Source organism: Ammospiza nelsoni, chromosome 30, assembly GCF_027579445.1.
Source record: "Ammospiza nelsoni isolate bAmmNel1 chromosome 30, bAmmNel1.pri, whole genome shotgun sequence".
In the NCBI taxonomy this organism is placed as follows: domain Eukaryota; kingdom Metazoa; phylum Chordata; class Aves; order Passeriformes; family Passerellidae; genus Ammospiza; species Ammospiza nelsoni.
Window position 1 is genome coordinate 831531 of NC_080662.1, and position 18208 is coordinate 849738.

Genomic DNA, 18208 nt, shown 5'->3' on the forward strand with positions numbered 1-18208 from the left:
GAGTATTTTTGTGATTTTGTTGTATTAAGCAGCTGATCCAAAGGAACGTTTGATTTGTCTGTAAAACAAATTTCTCTGCAAGTTGGGGCTAACACAAAATGAATCAAGCACATCTTTGAATTGGACATGGAAATGTGTAATTAAAGTTGACATTTTTGCAGATTGAAAAAAAAAAAATCAATTCAGGAGCAGGATTTAAATGTTAGCCAGTCAATAAAGTATTTCTGGCTTCTGCAGAAATGTGCAGGGGATTGATGAAATCAGCTCCACAGCTGTGGGAGCCACTCAGGAGTGACTCCAGCTCTGTGGGAATGTGGCTCCTGGAATTATCCTGGATTTTCTGGGGATATCAAGGTCCTGAATTTGTCCCTGGCCCTGAAGAATCACCTGGGGGCCCTCTGGGAGCTGCAGGATTCCAAATTTCCCCATTTCCTGACCTGGCTTGTTCCATGGCTGCTTTATTCCCTTTATCAGACATTTGCGTTGACATTTATAAAAATAATTATTCCTGATTTGCCTGTTTATCCAGATTTTCCTGAGGCATTCAAGGCTTTGGTGCTGTTTCACAGCCCCTCTCCCGTGCAGCCAATGGAAAATTCATTGCAATAATTGAATATTGTATTTTTTTACAGCTCTGTGCTAAATCAAATCCAAAGCTCCCTGTCCTCAGGGCTGGTGTGGGAGGGAGGGGAGCCCGTGGTGGGTTTTGGGGAGATTCTGGGGTTTCCTGCATGGAAAAGATGGATATTCTGCTTTTCTCCTGCCCTGCTGAGGGCTGTGAATGCCCCTCCTTTTCCTGGAGGCTGAGGGAGAGGAGAACTGGTTTGTGTCTGATCCGGGGCAGAGGAGAGGCTGAAAATCCTCTCTTTATTTTTCAAGTCAGCTGATAAAAACATAATCTCAGATTTCAGCAGAGCTTTGCTCCTTCAGACAGCTCCAGCCTTTGGGAGGCCCTTGCAGAGCAGAGCTGGGTGGAGAATTGAGAATTGCTCATTCAGGATTGAGCAGCGTGCCCTGAATTCTGATTTATTATCTGTAAAAATAATTTTTAATGTCTAGAGGAGCTTGGCAGTTTCATTGATGGGGGAAATGAATAATAATTGAGATATCTAATACTGATGGACTGCTCTGGCAGCAAATCTTGGGGCTTGGGCTCCATTCTGCTTCATTTGCAGCTATTTAGTGAAAGATTCATTAAAAAAAAAAAATCTGAATAAAAGAAAACATTTCCCTGACAGAAATTTTCCCAAGTGCTTTGGAGTTTGATGGCAAATTTTGAAATGTAAAAATTCCTGCCCACAGCCCTCCAGTTTCCCTGTTTCCTGCCAGGTGCTGGCAGCAAGTTAAGTTCTGTGTTTTACAGACAGCCCTGGACCACAGGTGGAGTTTGGGAGGACAGAAGGGGCAGCACAGGAATTTTAACTGAAAATCCCCCTTCAGTCTGGGCCTGTCCCTGATCCATTTATCTCCTTGCAGCTGCCGAGTTTTGCAGCACTTCAGAATTCAAATCTGGCATTTGAGGAATAATAATTTTAATCCTTTTGCTGCCTTGTATTCTGCTGAAATTGAAGTTCTGCATGCAAAGGGTCTGAAGAGGTTTGTGCTGAAAAGAATTCATGATATGTTGGTGCTAATGACATTCCTCTCTTGTCCCACCCTCCTCATCCTCCTTTTTTCCTCAGGACTATTTTCCTAGTGTTGTTGTTCTCCCAGTATGCCAGAAATGTCAAATTTCCCTTGCCCATTTATAAATCCAAGAAAGGATGGACAGCATACAGGCTGCAGCTTTTCAAGATGTTCCCTGTAAGTCGTTGAACTTGTTCTTCCTTAGGCAAAAATAAATAATTTCTGGGGTTTTTTGGGGGGGAGGTTGTTGGTTTTGATTTTTCTTCAAGATAGAATACTCACAAAGGGTGAGATAAATCTTAAATGGATTTATTGGAAATGTAATGGATTGTTGGCCACAGGAAATGTTCAGATTTTGTGGCCTGTGCTGAGGAGCTGTGGGAGTGATGGGGAGGGGAAGGGATGTTTGTGCACACAGGGGAAATGCCTTTTAGTTGTTTTATTTTTGGGTTAGGAAAAGGGTATTGTCCAACAAACTAGACAAAACACTATAAACATTTCTTAACCTATCAACTTTTTACCACACTACACTATAAATACCTCAAAACCAATCATCTGAAACTACCCCTCATAAATCCTACTGCAATACATCTTTCATAATTCTATTTCTCAAAAATATCTAATATTATTTACAAACCCATGCTTTAAAACTTCGTTCCAACTCCATTTCTCAACAACAGCTATCCTGTTCCATAACATTTCTAAATCAACATTTATCTCAAAGTATATATAGTATGTATAATATATAGTATGCATTTTACACACTATTTACATACAGTATATATGGTGTGTATTTTATATAATATATACATGCAGTCTCTATACATAATAGGTATTTTACACACAAATACATAATCTGTATATAGTATTTTACATACTATTTGCATACAGTATGTATACCTGTATATGGTATGTATTTTACATACTATTTACATGTAGTATATATATATAAAATGTCTTTTACATATTATTTATATACAATATCTATATATAGTATGTATTTTACATATGAATACATACAATATCTATATATAATATGTATTTTACATATGAATACATACAGTATCTGTATATAGTATGTATTTTACATATGAATACATACAGTGTCTATATATAATATGTATTTTACATATGAATACATACAGTATCTATATATAATATGTATTTTACATATGAATACATACAGTATCTATATATAGTATGTATTTTACATACAAATCCATACTGTATCTATATATAGTATGTATTTTACATACGATATCTATATAGAATATGTATTTTACATACAAATCCATACCGTATCTCTGTATAGCGTGTCTTTTCCATACAAATCCATACAATATCTATATATAGGATGTAATTTCTGTACAAATCTCTGCCATACAAACCTCCCATCCAGCCCCCAAAGCTCCCCACAGATCCGTCTCCCCCAGCTCTGGGCTGTTCAGCCGCCCCTGAGAGGCAGCCGTGGTCTCACTGCCCGCTGTGGTGCTGTCCCCAGATCATCCTGGCCATCCTGGTGTCGTGGCTGCTGTGCTTCATCTTCACGGTGACCGACGTGTTCCCCCCGGACAGCTCCAAGTACGGCTTCTACGCGCGCACGGACGCGCGGCGCGGCGTGCTGCTGGTGGCGCCGTGGTTCAAGGTGCCCTACCCCTGTAAGTGAGCTGGTTTGGGGTGCCCTACCCCTGTAAGTGAGCTGTTCAAGGTGCCCTACCCCTGTAAGTGAGCTGGTTTGGGGTGCCCTACCCCTGTAAGTGAGCTGGTTTGGGGTGCCCTACCCCTGTAAGTGTGCTGTTTGGGGTGCCCTACCCCTGTAAGTGAGCTGGTTTGGGGTGCCCTACCCCTGTAAGTGAGCTGCTCCTGGGGTCAGCAGGGTCATTGTTGCTGGTCTGGGATCCTGCTGGCTCTGTCTGGGCTTTATTCCATAGCCCTGGCTCCCCAGAACCCAGCAGGGCCAGTGCTGCTGCTCCAGGGTTCTCTTTTCTCTGTCTGGGGTTTATTCCATAACCTTTGGATGGTGGATGATCCATCCATACCCTTTGGGTGGTGGATGACCCATCCCTGGCAGTGCCCCAGGCTGGACAGGGCTCAGAGCAGTCCTGCTGATGGCTCTGAGGGTCCCTCCCAGTCCAAACCACTCCACAGTTCCAGCACACACCACTCTCTTGCCTGCTGGTGTATATTTTTTGGGTTTTCCTTGTTTTCAGCTGATTCCTTGGGGTCTCACCCAAGGAGGGCTGAGGCTCTGGAGCTGCACTTTGCAGGGTTGGTCTGGGTGCCTCTCCTGATAAAAGTGACTGCCCCTCTACCGTGGAGATCAGGGCTGGCTGATTTATCAGCCCTTGGCAGTGCAGATAAGGCTGCACAGTGCCAGGGACAGGTTTGCACAGCTCTGCTGCCCTCCCTGGCTCTCAGTGTGTGAAGAATCACTCCTGTGGGGAGTTTCTGCCAGCCTGCTGCGTTCCCTGCCCCAAACACACCCATTCAGGGTGAGCACAGGGCAGGACAATGCCCTGACATGCCAAGGCACTGCTGGCACGGGCAAGTCAGGGAGTGCCAGGCCCTGCTTATCAGAGGGCAGTGACATCATTTGCAGGAGAGCACCAAACACTTCACGCAGTGTTTTGGAGGTAATTTTATGTTGGCCAGCTCTGAGTTTAAAGCTGTTAAAGGCTGGGTTTGTGGTGTGGGATTGCACAACTGGCTCACCGTTCAGAAATTAACAGCGTAATTTAGGGAATAATATTATTTTAGAATAGAAATACAGGATTTATCAGATGTGCCACCATATTGTGATGAGGCAGCTCCGTTGTGGTTTCCCATATGCTTTGGTTCTTAAAAGAAACCACTTCTAAAGCAGCAGATGAAGAATGGAGGCTTTTGGGAGAGAAGAGGAGGAAAACTCCTCCACCCTGATCAGCCCATTTGTATTTGTGAGGTTCATTCACTCCTGTGTGACTGAAGATCCCTTTGTTGCAGGAGGCTCATCTCTTTCAAAGAGATAAAAGCATCGAGGCAATTGCTGTGGAAAACCTGCCAGGCTTTTCTGCAGGCTTAAATTAATCTTATTTTCTCTACTACAAAAATTTGGAGCCGGGGGGTGTTTGTGCAGTGATCAGAGCTGGTTGTTGCCACTCTCTGATCGACTAAACTTGTGACCAAAGGGACTTTTTGGAGCCATAATAATTCCGTGGCATTTGCCTCACTGGCCAGGATTGTTTTCTCACAAGCTGTAGCTCAAATTCCTGATTCCTGAACAGGGGGGATTTTTTTTTTTTTTTTTTTTTTTTAGTGAGGTTTTATGATTCCCTGGGATTTTTCCAAGTGTGATCAAAGCAGTTGGTTTGGCAATTGTTCCTTTGCTCCTTTCATCTCCTTGAACTTGCCAAGGCTGTGTTAGAGTGAGGGGGGTTTGTTGTTCCCTTCAAAGATAAATAAACAGTGCTGGGCACTGGGGAGGGCCCCCCTCAATCCCAGGGTCACCTCTGGGCCCTCAGGACAAGGACATGGAGGGGCTGGAGCCTGTCCAGGGCAGGGAATGGAGCTGGGAAGGGGCTCAGGGGCAGAAAATGGGATCAGGGGAACTTCTGGCTCTGCACAACTCCCTGACAGGAGGGGAGAGGCAGGGGGAATTTTGGATCTTATCCCAAATAGGGTTAAGGGACGGGAGGAGAGGGAACAGCCCCAGGCCGTGCTCAGGGTGGATTTTGGGGAATATTTCTTGCCCAGCCCTGTTGCAGTGCTGGAGCCCATCCCTGGGGGGATCGAGCAGCAGTTTGGATGTGGCACTTGGGGACATGGCCAGCAGTGACCTGGGCAGTGCTGGGGGATCCCAAAAGCCCTTCCCAGCCCAAAGCACTGCACAGTTCCCCCAGGTTTGTGTATTTGGTAGCCAGGCTGTGTGCTGGGGTCTCAGGGCTTTAGCTGCTCACAGTGACCCCAAGATGTGTTAGAAAGTCTCTTTTCCCAGCCTGGTGCTCAAAGAAGGAGTCAGAGCTCTTCTGTTCTCTTAGCTAGCCTTCTGGTAAAATCCTTTCTTCTATTCTTTTAGTATACTTTTAATATAATATATATCATAAAATAATAAATCAGCCTTCAGAACATGGAGTCAGCATTCCCATCTCTTCCCTCATCCTGACCCCTGCGATCACCACCACACAGGGCAGCCAGAGGGTGTCCTGAATCCCATTTCTGGGGCAGGAATGTTTCAGTTTTGCTCTCTCCACAGTCCAGTGGGGGCTGCCCACCATCTCAGCGGCGGGAGTGATCGGCATGCTCAGCGCCGTGGTGGCCAGCATCATCGAGTCCATCGGCGACTACTACGCCTGTGCCAGGCTCTCCTGTGCTCCTCCTCCTCCCATCCACGCCATCAACAGGTCTGTCCCGGCCCCAAGCACCTCCTCTGGCTCAGCCTGTCGGGGTTTTTTGGCTTTTTTCCCCTTCTGGATAAGCAGGGATGTGCTCTGGGGTGGAATGTTGCGTTTTGGTCATGCTGCGTTTTGGTCACTTTGGTCCTCAAGGACCAAGGATCTGAAATCCAGGGTGGAAATGGCACCTGGGGTTGTTTCGTTACGTTTGAATCCCAGTCCCATTCCTGCTGGAGTCTGTGGGAGTTACCAGCACAATTTCCACAGGGAAAGAGCTCTGAACTGGTTCTGGAATTGGGGTTGTCAAAATCACCCAGAATGCAGTTTAGAAACAAAGAGCAGCTCTGGAGTTTTATCTGAATTTTTAATATAATTTCCTCAGTTTAGGGATGTGGGATCTAAGACTCACCGCAAATGCAGTTTAGAAACAGAGCAGCTCTGAAGTTTTACCTGAGTTTTTAATATAAATTTCCTCAGTTTAAGAATGTGGGGATCTAAGACTCAGCTGGAATGCAGTTTAGAAACAGCAGCTCTGAAGTTTTATCTGAATTTTTAATATAATTTCCTCAGTTTAGGGATGTGGGATCTAAGACTCACTGCGAATGCAGTTTAGAAACAGAGCAGCTCTGAAGTTTTATCTGAATTTTTAATACAAATTTCCTCAGTTTAAGAATGTGGGATCTAAGACTCAGGAAGCAGAACTCCCGAGTGTTTCCCAGGTGTGCTGGAGCCTGAACCATGAATTTCAGTGATTCCACGTGGGGCAGATGCCCCTGTGGCCCTCAGGAGCACCCCAGTGAATGGTGCCTGTACCAACTCTTGTGTTCTCTTTGGGATTTCCAGGGGGATTTTCATCGAGGGGCTCTCCTGTGTTCTGGATGGAGTGTTTGGGACAGGGAATGGATCCACCTCCTCCAGCCCCAACATCGGGGTCCTGGGCATCACAAAGGTGAGAAGTGCATTGCTGGGAGCCCTCAGGGGTTCCTTGTGTTCACAGTCCTCTTCCAGGAGCCCATTCTGCTCCATCCCTGTGCACACAAACTTCCCAGACCATTCTGAGTGTCTGTACCAGCTCTTGTCCGAGGGAAATGCATTATTGTACATCAGGACCTCAAAAATCCCTTTATCCAGACTAAAATGCAGTTAGAATCCCCATAAAGCAGATGCTGCTGCATAAACTCTCTTGGAAAACCCAGGCAGCATTCCCGGGCTCTGGGGTGTTTGAATTGAGGCATAAACCCTGTAAACTGTGCAGAAATTGCTGCTTTTTGGGTGTCTTGCTCTGAATGCATCAGCAGGAAGAGACTTTTTAATGCCTCACACACAGTAAAATGCAACGGGAGGTGCTTGGGCTTTACCTGAGTCTGTACTGGGCCAAGGTCATTTCAGAGCTAAAAGGACCCTCAGTATTTGGTTTAAGGCTCAGGGATTTATGTATTTCTGGTGATGCTGCTCAATAAAGTGTGTGAGTGCTTGAGGGGCTCCCCTGCTCTCGTGTGGGGCTGGGTCTGTGCCTGGCTGAGCTGGGAGGCCTTGGCTGCACGGAAATCTGCCTGATAATGTTAATTTAACCTTGGTAAGGAACACCAAGAGTGATTTATGTTGTACATAGTTCCACCTTGCTGGGTGTTGAACGTGGGAGCCATAAATCCTTCGTGCAAGGATGGAAAATTATCTGATCACGTATAAATGATGTATTTGTCCTCAGCCCTGCCTTGTGCTGCACAAAGGGCGATTCTGCTGCCTTGGGGTGCAGTTCAGCACTTACAGCACCATCTGCTGTCTGTACCAGCCACCTCCCAGCTGATGGAAATCTCCTAGGAGAGAAGTTGTGCTCACAAAAAACCCTTAAAGAAAGGTTTATTCTGTTCTGCTCCCTTCCCATTGTTGCTTCGTGGGGGTTGAGATGAATTAACAGCACTTTGTTTTGTGAGCAGCCCACAGAAACGAGCGTGCATTTCGTGCTGGGGCAGTGGAAAGCTGAAGTGGCAGCTGTGGCAGGGAGTGGAGCTGCCCAGGCTGTGCTCTTGTTCCCTCTCTGCGCTTTCATTCCCCAAAATCCGGCAGTTCCTCAGCTCCAGGTAGAATTTTGGCACAGAATTTTGACACAGAGATGCTCTGCTCTTGATTTGGGAGAGGAGATCTCCTCCAGTGCTGCATCACCAGGGCTTTTCCCTGCCTTGAAATCGGTGTGTAATTGCACTTAAATTTAAATTCTGCTGGATGGAGGGGCTGCAGAGCCTTTGAGCTTTGTGTGTTTTACTTGATGAGAGCAAGATAATTAACTCTGATTAGCTGGGGCTAAAGCAGCTCCTGCCAGGGGGATGATGCTGAAATGGAGGCTCCAGGTACCATTTCATGCACTCCAAAATAATCACTCCAAAATAAGTGTGTGTGTGCTGGGAATAAACACAGAGCTGAGCTGAATGCTGCCTGGGATGTTTTCAGTAGCTTTAATTTGTTTGCATAAATAAATGTCACTGTCATGCAGCTTTTCAGAGGATTTGCCTGTTTCTAGCAGGAAGAGAATTGTAGGGCGGGATCTCATTGGTTCAACAGAAATGAATATTTCTATAAAGAGCAGAGAAAGGTGCCAACTAAATTCTGTTGTAATTCCAGTTACGGTGCAGCAGAGCTCTGTTTGCAGGGGAGGGAGCTCACCTGGAGCTCAGCAGTGAGGAATGGGGGCAAGGAAGGCTTTTTCCCTCCCCAGACCTGCTGGATCTGTAGTTTCCCATTTCTCTCATTCAGCTCAGTCACACACGATGAACAAATGAATATTTCCTTTTTGAACCCTGCTGCTCTGCGCCAGGGGACCTGCAAAGGGCTTTTCTAGAAACCACCTCAATGTAAAGGAGTTTTTGTTGTTCCTGGGGCACCTTTTGTGGCAGTGGAAGATGTTAAAGTACCAACTTCAGGTTTATCCACTACCCCTGCACCACAGAGAGCCTGCTTGAATCTTGGGTGCTTAAAATAAAACTGGGAAGGAAGTGCAGGCCCTTGGTTTCAGTATTAGCACGACCCTGATTTGCATTCAGCCCTGCTCTCTGAGCTTGGGCTGACCTAAGCCTAAAAATCCTGCTCCTCCTTCCCACAAACGGTTTCATCTATTCCAGTGTCCCAGGGCAGCAGCACACAGGATTTATTTGATATATTTCCATTTCCATTTTGCTTTCTGTCCCCTAGCTGGGTTCCACCAGCTTTCCTGGTGACTGAGGCAGTTCCAGATGGTTTTAGGGCTGGCCTGGGGAGGCTGAGCTTGGCTGCAGAGCAGCTGTGCCTCAGCTGAGCCCTCCAGCACCAAAACAAAACACACACAGCGTGGCACTCACATTCCCTGAAAAATCCTTTATCCTAGGTGGCTGAGAAGCCTCAGAGAAAAGGAGAACAATTTTTATCTCATTTGCTTCTCCTGTGTTTGGAGATTGTTTACCCACAGGTGAATGTTTTATTTGTTTCTGCTGTGAGTTGTTTTGTCTCATTGGCCAGGCTGTGTCGAGACTCTGAAAAGAGTCACAAGTTTGAGTTTTCATTATTATCTTTTTAGCATTCTGTAAGTATCCTTTCTGTATTCTTTAGAATAGTATAGTATTTTTAAATATATTATAGTATATATAATATATATAGAATAGTGTAATATAGTATAATATATAGTATAATACAGGGTAATATATATAGTATAGTATAATATGTATATAGTGTATATATATATAGTATATATATAGTGTGTGTGTGTGTATATATATATATGATAATAAATCTACTATAGTATATATAATGTATATATACACCTGTGAGTACAATAACACAGGAGCCAGGAATGAGCTGAAATGAAACCTGAGCAGCAGAACCAAGCTATGTTGAGACTCTGGAAAGAGTCACAAGTTTGAGTTTTCATTATTATCTTTTTAGCATTCAATAAGTATTATTTCTGTATTCTTTAGTATAGTATAGTATTTTAAAATATAGTGTAGTATATATAATATATATTTAGTATAATACATATATAGTATATATAGTGTAGTATATACTATATACTATATATATAGTATATAATATATATAGTATACTATGCTATATATAATATATCTAATATATATAATATATATACTGCAGTATATATATATTTTATATATATATATATATATATACACACCTGCGAGTACAATAACACAGGAGCCAGGAATGAGCTGAAATGAGACCTGGGCTACAGAGCCAAGCTGTGTCTAGACTTTGGAAAGAGTTATGAGTTTTCATTATTATTCTTTTAGCATTCTGTAAGTATCCTTTCTGTATTCTTTAGAATAGTATAGTATTTTTAAATATAGTATATATAGTATAATATATATAGTATAATATATATAGTATATATATATAATATGTAGAGTGTATAATATATATATATAGCATATATATATAGCATATATATAGTATAATATATATAGTATATATAGTATAATATATATACTATATATATATATACTATATATATATAATATGTAGAGTGTATAATATATATATAGCATAGTACAATATGTCTAATAGATATAGTATATATAATATATACGATAGTAAATATACTATAGTACATATAACATATGTATTTACACCTGCGAGTACGCTGACCCAGGCACCGGGAGTGAGCTGCGGTGAAACCTGCGGCGCAGAAGGCAGCAGCGGGTGCGTGAGGCCGGGCTGGGCAGCCCTGACGCGTGTCCTGTGCTGTTCCCTGCAGGTCGGCAGCCGCAGGGTGATCCAGTACGGAGCTGCCTTCATGCTGCTGCTGGGCATGGTGGGCAAGTTCAGCGCGCTCTTCGCATCGCTGCCCGACCCCGTGCTGGGCGCTCTCTTCTGCACCCTCTTTGGTAAGGGCCTGGGGACTGTTTGATAGTGGGAGCCTCTGTGCTCCTGCAGGCGTGGTTTGGAATGGAAAGGATGGGTCCTTTTATGTAATATATATATATATATAAATATAAACAAAACATAAGATATACATATATATATACAACACAAAAAAATTTATAAATATACGCAAACCACAGAAATAAAAATATACAAATATATGTGTAAAAACACATAATAAAATATATGTGTGTAAAAAAATATATAAAACACAAACATGAAATACATAAAAACCACAAAAATTATGTATATATAAATATATATGAAACACACACGTAAAATATATATTTATAAATATATAAATCACAAAAATAAAAAAATATATATAAATCACAAAATTTATATATATAAAAATATATATAAAACACAAACATAAAATATATGTATAAAAATATATATAAATCACAAAAGTAAAAATATATCAAGCACAAAAATTATATATACATAAATATCTATAAAACACAAACATAAAATATATATGTATAAAAATATATATAAAACACTAACATGAAATATATACATAAAACACAAAAATTTTATATATATACATAAATATATATAAAACACAAACATAAAATGTATTCGTATAAAAATATATATAAATCACAAAAATAAAATATATATAAAACACAAAAATTATATGTACATAAATATATATAAAACACATAATATATATGTATAAAAATATACATAAATCACAAAAATAAAAAACATATATAAACTACAAAAATTATATATATAAATATATATAAAACACATAATAAAATATATATGTATAAAAATATATATAAATCACAAAAATAAAAAATATATATGAAACACAAAAATTATATATATATAAAAATATATATAAAACACAAACATAAAATATATATGAAACACAAAGCGATGTTACTGACTTGTTTAACAGAAGGAAATCCTCAGAGGAAGGAGTAACATTGCTTTCCTAATAATCTACCCAAATCTTCCTTTCCTAATAATCTACCCAAATCCTCTCTTTCTGGTTGCAGTGTGGTTTCATGGTGCACTGATTCCCAGGTTTGCTGATTTCTAAAAATACAGATTAAAAGGAAAAAGAAAAAAAAGCAGTTGCTGTGCTGTTAAGAAATCCCCATGCACTTTTCTGACAAATTACCCCAAATGTACTGGGGCGTATCTCCAGGGATATTTTGCTGGGTTTGGGGTTTTTTTGAAGAAAAGGAGTTACCCGAAAGCTGCTCTTGGGCTGTTTTGCTGTGTTCAGGGATGATCACGGCCGTGGGTCTGTCCAACCTGCAGTTCATCGATCTCAATTCCTCTCGCAACCTCTTCGTGCTGGGATTTTCCATCTTCTTCGGGCTCGTGCTCCCCAGCTACCTGAAACAGAACCCCCTGGTCACAGGTACGTGTTCCTGCTCCTCCATCAGCCCTTCTGCCTCGTGCTCTCCTGGAAAATCCATCAGGCACAGGGGGGCGGGAAGAGAAACCCAAACTGTGGGGGGAAAACCCCAAATTGTGGAGGAAAAACCCCAATTGTGGAGTTAAACCCCAAAATTGTGGAGGAAAAACCCCTAAATTGTGGAGGAAAAAACCCCAAAATTGTGGAGGAAAAAACCCCAAAATTGTGGAGGAAAAACCCCCAAATTGTGGAGGAAAAAACCCCAAAATTGTGGAGGAAAAAAACCCCAAATTGTGGAGGAAAACCCCCGAAATTGTGGAGGAAAACCCCCGAAATTGTGGAGGAAAAACCCCTAAATTGTGGAGGAAAAAACCCCAAAATTGTGGAGGAAAACCCCCGAAATTGTGGAGGAAAAACCCCCGAAATTGTGGAGGAAAAACCCCCAAATTGTGGAGGAAAAACCCCCAAATTGTGGAGGAAAAACCCCCAAATTGTGGAGGAAAAACCCCAAATTGTGGAGGAAAAACCCCAAATTGTGGAGGGAAAACCTAAATTGTGGAGGAAAAACCCTAAATTGTGGAGGAAAAACCCCAATTGTGGAGGAAAACCCCAAATTGTGGAGGAAAACCCCAAATTGTGGAGGAAAAACCCAAATTGTGGATGAAAACCCCCAAATTGTGGAGGAAACCCCAAATTGTGGAGGAAAAACCCTCAAATTGTGGAGGAAAACCCAAATTGTGGAGGAAAACCCAAATTGTGGAGGAAAACCCCCAAATTGTGGAGGAAAACCCCAAATTGTGGAGGAGAAACCCCCAAATTGTGGTGGGAAAACCCCAAATTTTGGAGGAACAACCCTCAAATTGTGGAGGAAAACCCAAATTGTGGAGGAAATCCCCAAATTGTGGAGGAAAACCCCCAAATTGTGGAGGAAACCCCCAAATTGTGGAGGAGAAACCCCCAAATTGTGGAGGGAAAACCCCAAATTGTGGTGGGAAAACCCCAAATTGTGGAGGAAAAACCCCAAATTGTGGAGGGAAAACCCCCAAATTGTGGAGGGAAAACCCAAATTATGGAGGAAAACCCCCCAAATTATGCACAGTTTAGGCTGTAGGTGCAGACGAGAGAATTCTTTCAGAGGCTGAGACCTGCAGGGGATGTTCCAGTGGGACACAGCTGGAGCTTTCCTGCTTTCTCTTGGTGCAGTTACCAGCTGGGCTGAAATAAAAACTGAAAGGGTGCATGTGAGCTGAAAATGACGCTAAAAGATAAAGGGGAAGCACCAAGGCAGAGTTTGGAAGGTGGGGAATTGTTTGGGGCTTGAAACTTTCTGTCCCTCAGACGTGTTCTGGGTGTTAATTTTAATTTTAGTGAATTCCCTTGCAGACTGATAAGGGAATTGTGGCTTTGAGGAGTTCACTGGGAAGCTTTTCTGTTTTTTCATGTGACCCTCATGCCAGTGTGTGTCACCAGACATGGGCTCAAAGGAAATATTTCACAGCTTTGGGCTTGTCTGGAGGCTTTTAAACCAAATATTAACTGACTTTTCTTTCCACTATGCCTTCAGCCCAGGATTTAAGGGCATATCTGTCCTGCTGTAAGTGGTTAGAAAAGCAGATCCCTCAAGCTTTATGTGGTTAATGCAGTGTTCTTCGATAGCTGGGGCTGGGAATCCTTGCCCCTTTGAAAAGTAAAAAGGATTGTTCGTAAAATATTTATTAAAGTAATTATTGTTATTTATAGAAAAGATTTATAAAGTAATTATTATATAAAAATTACAATTTTACAGTCTGAACGCTTCCCTTTTGCACTCCACGGTTTCCTGCTTAGCTGTGCCTGCAGTAGGAACTGAAATGGTGCTTTGTGACATTTCTGTGAGCAGCTGACACTTCCTGAAAATTGCATTTTCGGGGGAACAATGTCCCGTGCTGGTGGCCCGGGGAAGGTTCTGCATCAACCCCCTGTGCCTCCCTTTGTGAGCAGACCCTCGCTGAGCCCAGCACGGGAGCTGGGAGGGACTCGGGGGGGTGTGGGGGATGAAATCCCAGCAGGTTTTCCCCTGTGGCTGCAGGAATTGCAGGCATTGATCAGGTGCTGAACGTGCTGCTCACCACGGCCATGTTCGTCGGGGGCTGCGTGGCCTTCGTGCTGGACAACACCATCCCAGGTGAGCCTGACTCAAGGGAGCCCTCAGCATCCCTGGGGAGGGGCAGGAGGCCTTGGAGAATGGCAGGAATCCCTGGGTGTAAACAGCATTCCCTGCAGACAGGCAGAAATCCATGGAAAATGGCAGGAATCCCTGGGTGTAAACAGCATTCCCTGCAGACAGGCAGAAATCCATGGAAAATGGCAGAATTCCCTGGGTGTAAACAGCATTCCCTGCAGACAGGCAGAAATCCATGGAAAATGGCAGGAATCCCTGGGTGTAAACAGCATTCCCTGCAGACAGGCAGAAATCCCTGGGTAAAAGCAGCATTCCCTGGAAAAAAAAAAAAATAGAATTCCCCAGAGAAAAGCAGAATTCCCCGGAGAAAAGCAGAATTCCCCGGGGAAAGGCAGAATTTCCTGGATAAAAACTAGAATTCCCTGGGAGGAAGGTAGAATTCCCTGAGAAAAGGCAGCATTCCTTGCAGAAAGGCAGAAATCCCTGGAAAGTGGCAAAATTCCCTGGATAAAAACAAGAGTTCCCTGGAGAAAGGCAGAATTCCCTGGAAAATGGCAAAATTCCCTGGATAAAAACAAGAGTTCCCTGGAGAAAGGCAGAATTCCCTGGAAAATGGCAAAATTCCCTGGATAAAAACAGGAGTTCCCTGGAGAAAGGCAGAATTCCCTGGAAAAAGAGTAGAATTCCCAGGGTAAGAGCAGAATTCCTTGGAGAAAGGCAGAATTCCCTGGGTAAAAGCAGCATTCCCTGGGGCAGAACACCAGCAGCAGATCCCTGCTTTTGGGGTGGCTGTTTCCACAGCAGGAGCAGGGTCCTTACCTGCCCTCCCTTCCCTGAGAGCACCTCAGGTTAAAATCCCACCCTGTAAAACACCCAAAAACCCTGATAAAACCAAACCAGTCTCCAGGAGACACAGTAAAACTGGAGATCCAAACCTGCTTCCATTCCAGAGGAATAATTTGCCTTGAATTCCAGTTAGAAAATAAAGCAGATAATGTGGGTTTTTTTCCCTTTTTGAGGAGCCTGGGACATCTTCCCAGAGCTTTGTGTCCATGTCAGGGTATCCATATGAATATAAACACATTTTCCTCCTTTCATTCTGATTTCCAGGAAGCCCCGAGGAGAGGGGAATTCGGAAGTGGAAGAAAGGGGTTGGCAAAGGCAGCAAATCCCTGGATGGCATGGAAACCTACGATCTGCCTTTTGGCATGAACTTCATTAAAAAGTACAGGTGTTTCAGCTTCCTGCCCATCAGCCCCACCTTCGTGGGCTACACGTGGAAAGGCTTCAGGAAAAGCAGCAGCTGCAGGAGTTCAGATGAAGACTCAGAAGCTACAGTATAGCCTTAGCTGAAATTATATTATCTAGTTGTAGTCAGAGATGTATTTGCAGTTTCTTGCTGATTAAGAAGCATTAAAATATATGTTTTGTATATCTGCATTTAAATTCTGGAACCAGAGCTGAGACGGATTTAAAGAAAAGAAAAAAAAAGAAAAAAAAAGAAAAAAAAAAAAAGCTTTTCCTGCTGTGGGAGCTGGGAGCCAGGTCTGGTGTCTCTGGGGCAAATCCTGCTGATTTGGGGAGCTTGGAGAGAGCTGTGCCCCTGATTCTGTTGGGAGCTTGGAGAGAGCTGTGCACCTAATTATTCTGTTGGTTTTTAATGGGTTTAGGTGGAGCTGTGGAGGTGCTGCTGCAAAATTTGGTTTTTATTGTGATTTTATTGGAGCTCTCAGCATTGGTTACACCAGGAGAGCTGAACCTTGGAGAAGGAGGGAGGGAAAAAGGGAGAAAAGGAGAAATATTTCCTTCAGCTCCCGTCAGATGCCGTGGATGCTGCTCAGTGATCTGCACATTCCCAGCGCCCTGGAAACGGCTCAGCTGATGCTGGCAGCTCAGGAGAGTTCCATTCTGTGCTTTCAGTGCCACAGCAGAGCTCAGACAGGAACTTTCTGGAATAACTCTGCCTCTGGAAGCCGTGGCTGGCTCGGTCTGCGGCAGCCCCTTCTTTCCCTGGCAGCATTTCTCATTTCTGCACCTCTGCCTTCCCCACCAGGGTTTCCTTGGGGGACACAGGGATGGCAAAGCTGGGCTCACACAGGATTCCTGTCACCAGCAGGATGTGCCCTGGCCAGAAATGTTAATTAGCTGAGCAGCTCCAAGCAATTAACAGTTGTTCCCTGCAGGGAAAGCCGCGCTGGGCTCTGAGCAGGGTTTTGGTTTTTTATTTTGCTGATGGCTCTTCTCTTGTGGGGCTTCTCCAGAGGCTGCTGGCTGCTGGAAGGGCTTTGGGAGAGCAGAGACACTGCACCTGCAGCCTCACCCCCCCATGGCTTCACGGGTATTGGGTCCAATCAGGGCACCACTCAGAAATCCTTTCCTTTTTCCTGGAGTAGTCTCAGCTCTGCTGTTATGTGGGTGTTCACGCTCATCATGCATTCATGATTACCAGTTTTATTCCTGTTTAATGTTCTTACTATTGCAAGTTAGTTTTAGACTTCAGTGTGGCCCCAAAAGCATTTTCAGCTGTGGAGATCATCAGGGAAATGTCGTGTAATGTAATTTCGAGGCCAGTAACGCTCTACGGTGCTTGCGTTTTGTATTCCTGGGAAACCCATACCAGTAGGTCCTGTAACCCCCTGATCTATTTATCCACGTGTGACTACTGGACAGGAGCACAGGAGCTCTGTTTTCTCTCAGTCTGCTCCCAGGGGAATTTGTTGTGGGTTTTTGAAGCATGGACGGGTTGGGGTGGGGAGGGCGAGGACGGAGCTGAGTAGTGTAGAGTGGGAATGGCTCCGTGGAGCTCGTTCTCAGCATGCCGTGGCTGTTGCCAGAAACTGTTTTCCCCCGTTTTCCCCGTGCCCAAGCATGCCTTTGTTCCTGCTTCCCTCGGGGAACTCTCACTAGTTTGCAGCCCTGGTGTCACTCGGGCTCCAGAGCTGCTCGGAAGTCGTTGTGTGGTAGACGAGGTTGGTTTGCCTGTGAAACAAAAAAACAAAAGTCATTTTTTGCTCATTTTTCAGTGTTTTCCTCCCCAGGGAGCGAGGTGTTGGGGTTCCCCTGCCTGCCTGCACAGGGTTTGGGTGTGGGCAGATTCCAGATCCCCCAGCAGGGGTGGAGGAAGAGGACGAAGCTGCAGGTTTGGGGAGCATTAAAATCCCAAATTCCAGGATTTGGCTGCCCATGCTGAGCAGGGCTGGAGAGGATGAAGCTGCAGGTTTGGGGAGCACCAAAATCCCAAATTCCACGATTTAGGTGCCTGTACCAAGCTCTGGCAGGGCTGGAGAGGATGAAGCTGCAGGTTTGGGGAGAACTAAACACAAATTGTGTGTCCAGGTGCAGCCTGACTGCCAATGCTGGATTTTCCTCCCTGTCCTTCCCTGCCTTTTCCAACGCCAAGCACCCAGGGGAGTTGGCAGCTGAGAGGTGAGTGAAGAGGTGATTGAGAATTTTCAACCAGATTTGGAGAGGGAAGGGCAAATATTCATGGTAGAAATCTCATTTTGTCATATCAGAGGTGGCATCAGTGTATACAAAGTAACTTGGGATTTTTTGTAATTGATATTCTCTTGTATTTTTTTTAGGTTCGATTAAGGGTTCTTGCTGACATGTTGAAACACGTTTTCTAAAGCAAATACTTGCAAATTATGCCTCTAGAAATTTAGGTTTCGTAGCTGACAGCTATGACTGATTCGCGTTGTCATATTGGAGGGACTTAGCTCAGAAAGCTCAAACCTTTTCAACCCCAAATTTGCTTTTATTGCCTTTTAA

General features: G+C 43.8%; 1 protein-coding gene across 2 annotated transcripts in view; it reads left to right on the forward strand.

The window, feature by feature from the left end:
- SLC23A2 (solute carrier family 23 member 2) overlaps nt 1-15869 on the forward strand; it is a 51503-nt gene extending 35634 nt beyond the window's left edge. For both annotated transcript variants that reach the window (XM_059490727.1, XM_059490728.1), the window contains exons 9-16: nt 1683-1803; nt 3128-3284; nt 5858-6005; nt 6840-6945; nt 10732-10861; nt 12142-12279; nt 14345-14440; nt 15548-15869. In XM_059490727.1, the coding sequence (XP_059346710.1) occupies nt 1683-1803; nt 3128-3284; nt 5858-6005; nt 6840-6945; nt 10732-10861; nt 12142-12279; nt 14345-14440; nt 15548-15780 (1129 nt within the window). In that variant the 3' untranslated portion in view covers nt 15781-15869. The remainder of the gene's footprint in view (nt 1-1682; nt 1804-3127; nt 3285-5857; nt 6006-6839; nt 6946-10731; nt 10862-12141; nt 12280-14344; nt 14441-15547) is intronic.
- Nucleotides 15870-18208: the final 2339 nt, after the last annotated feature.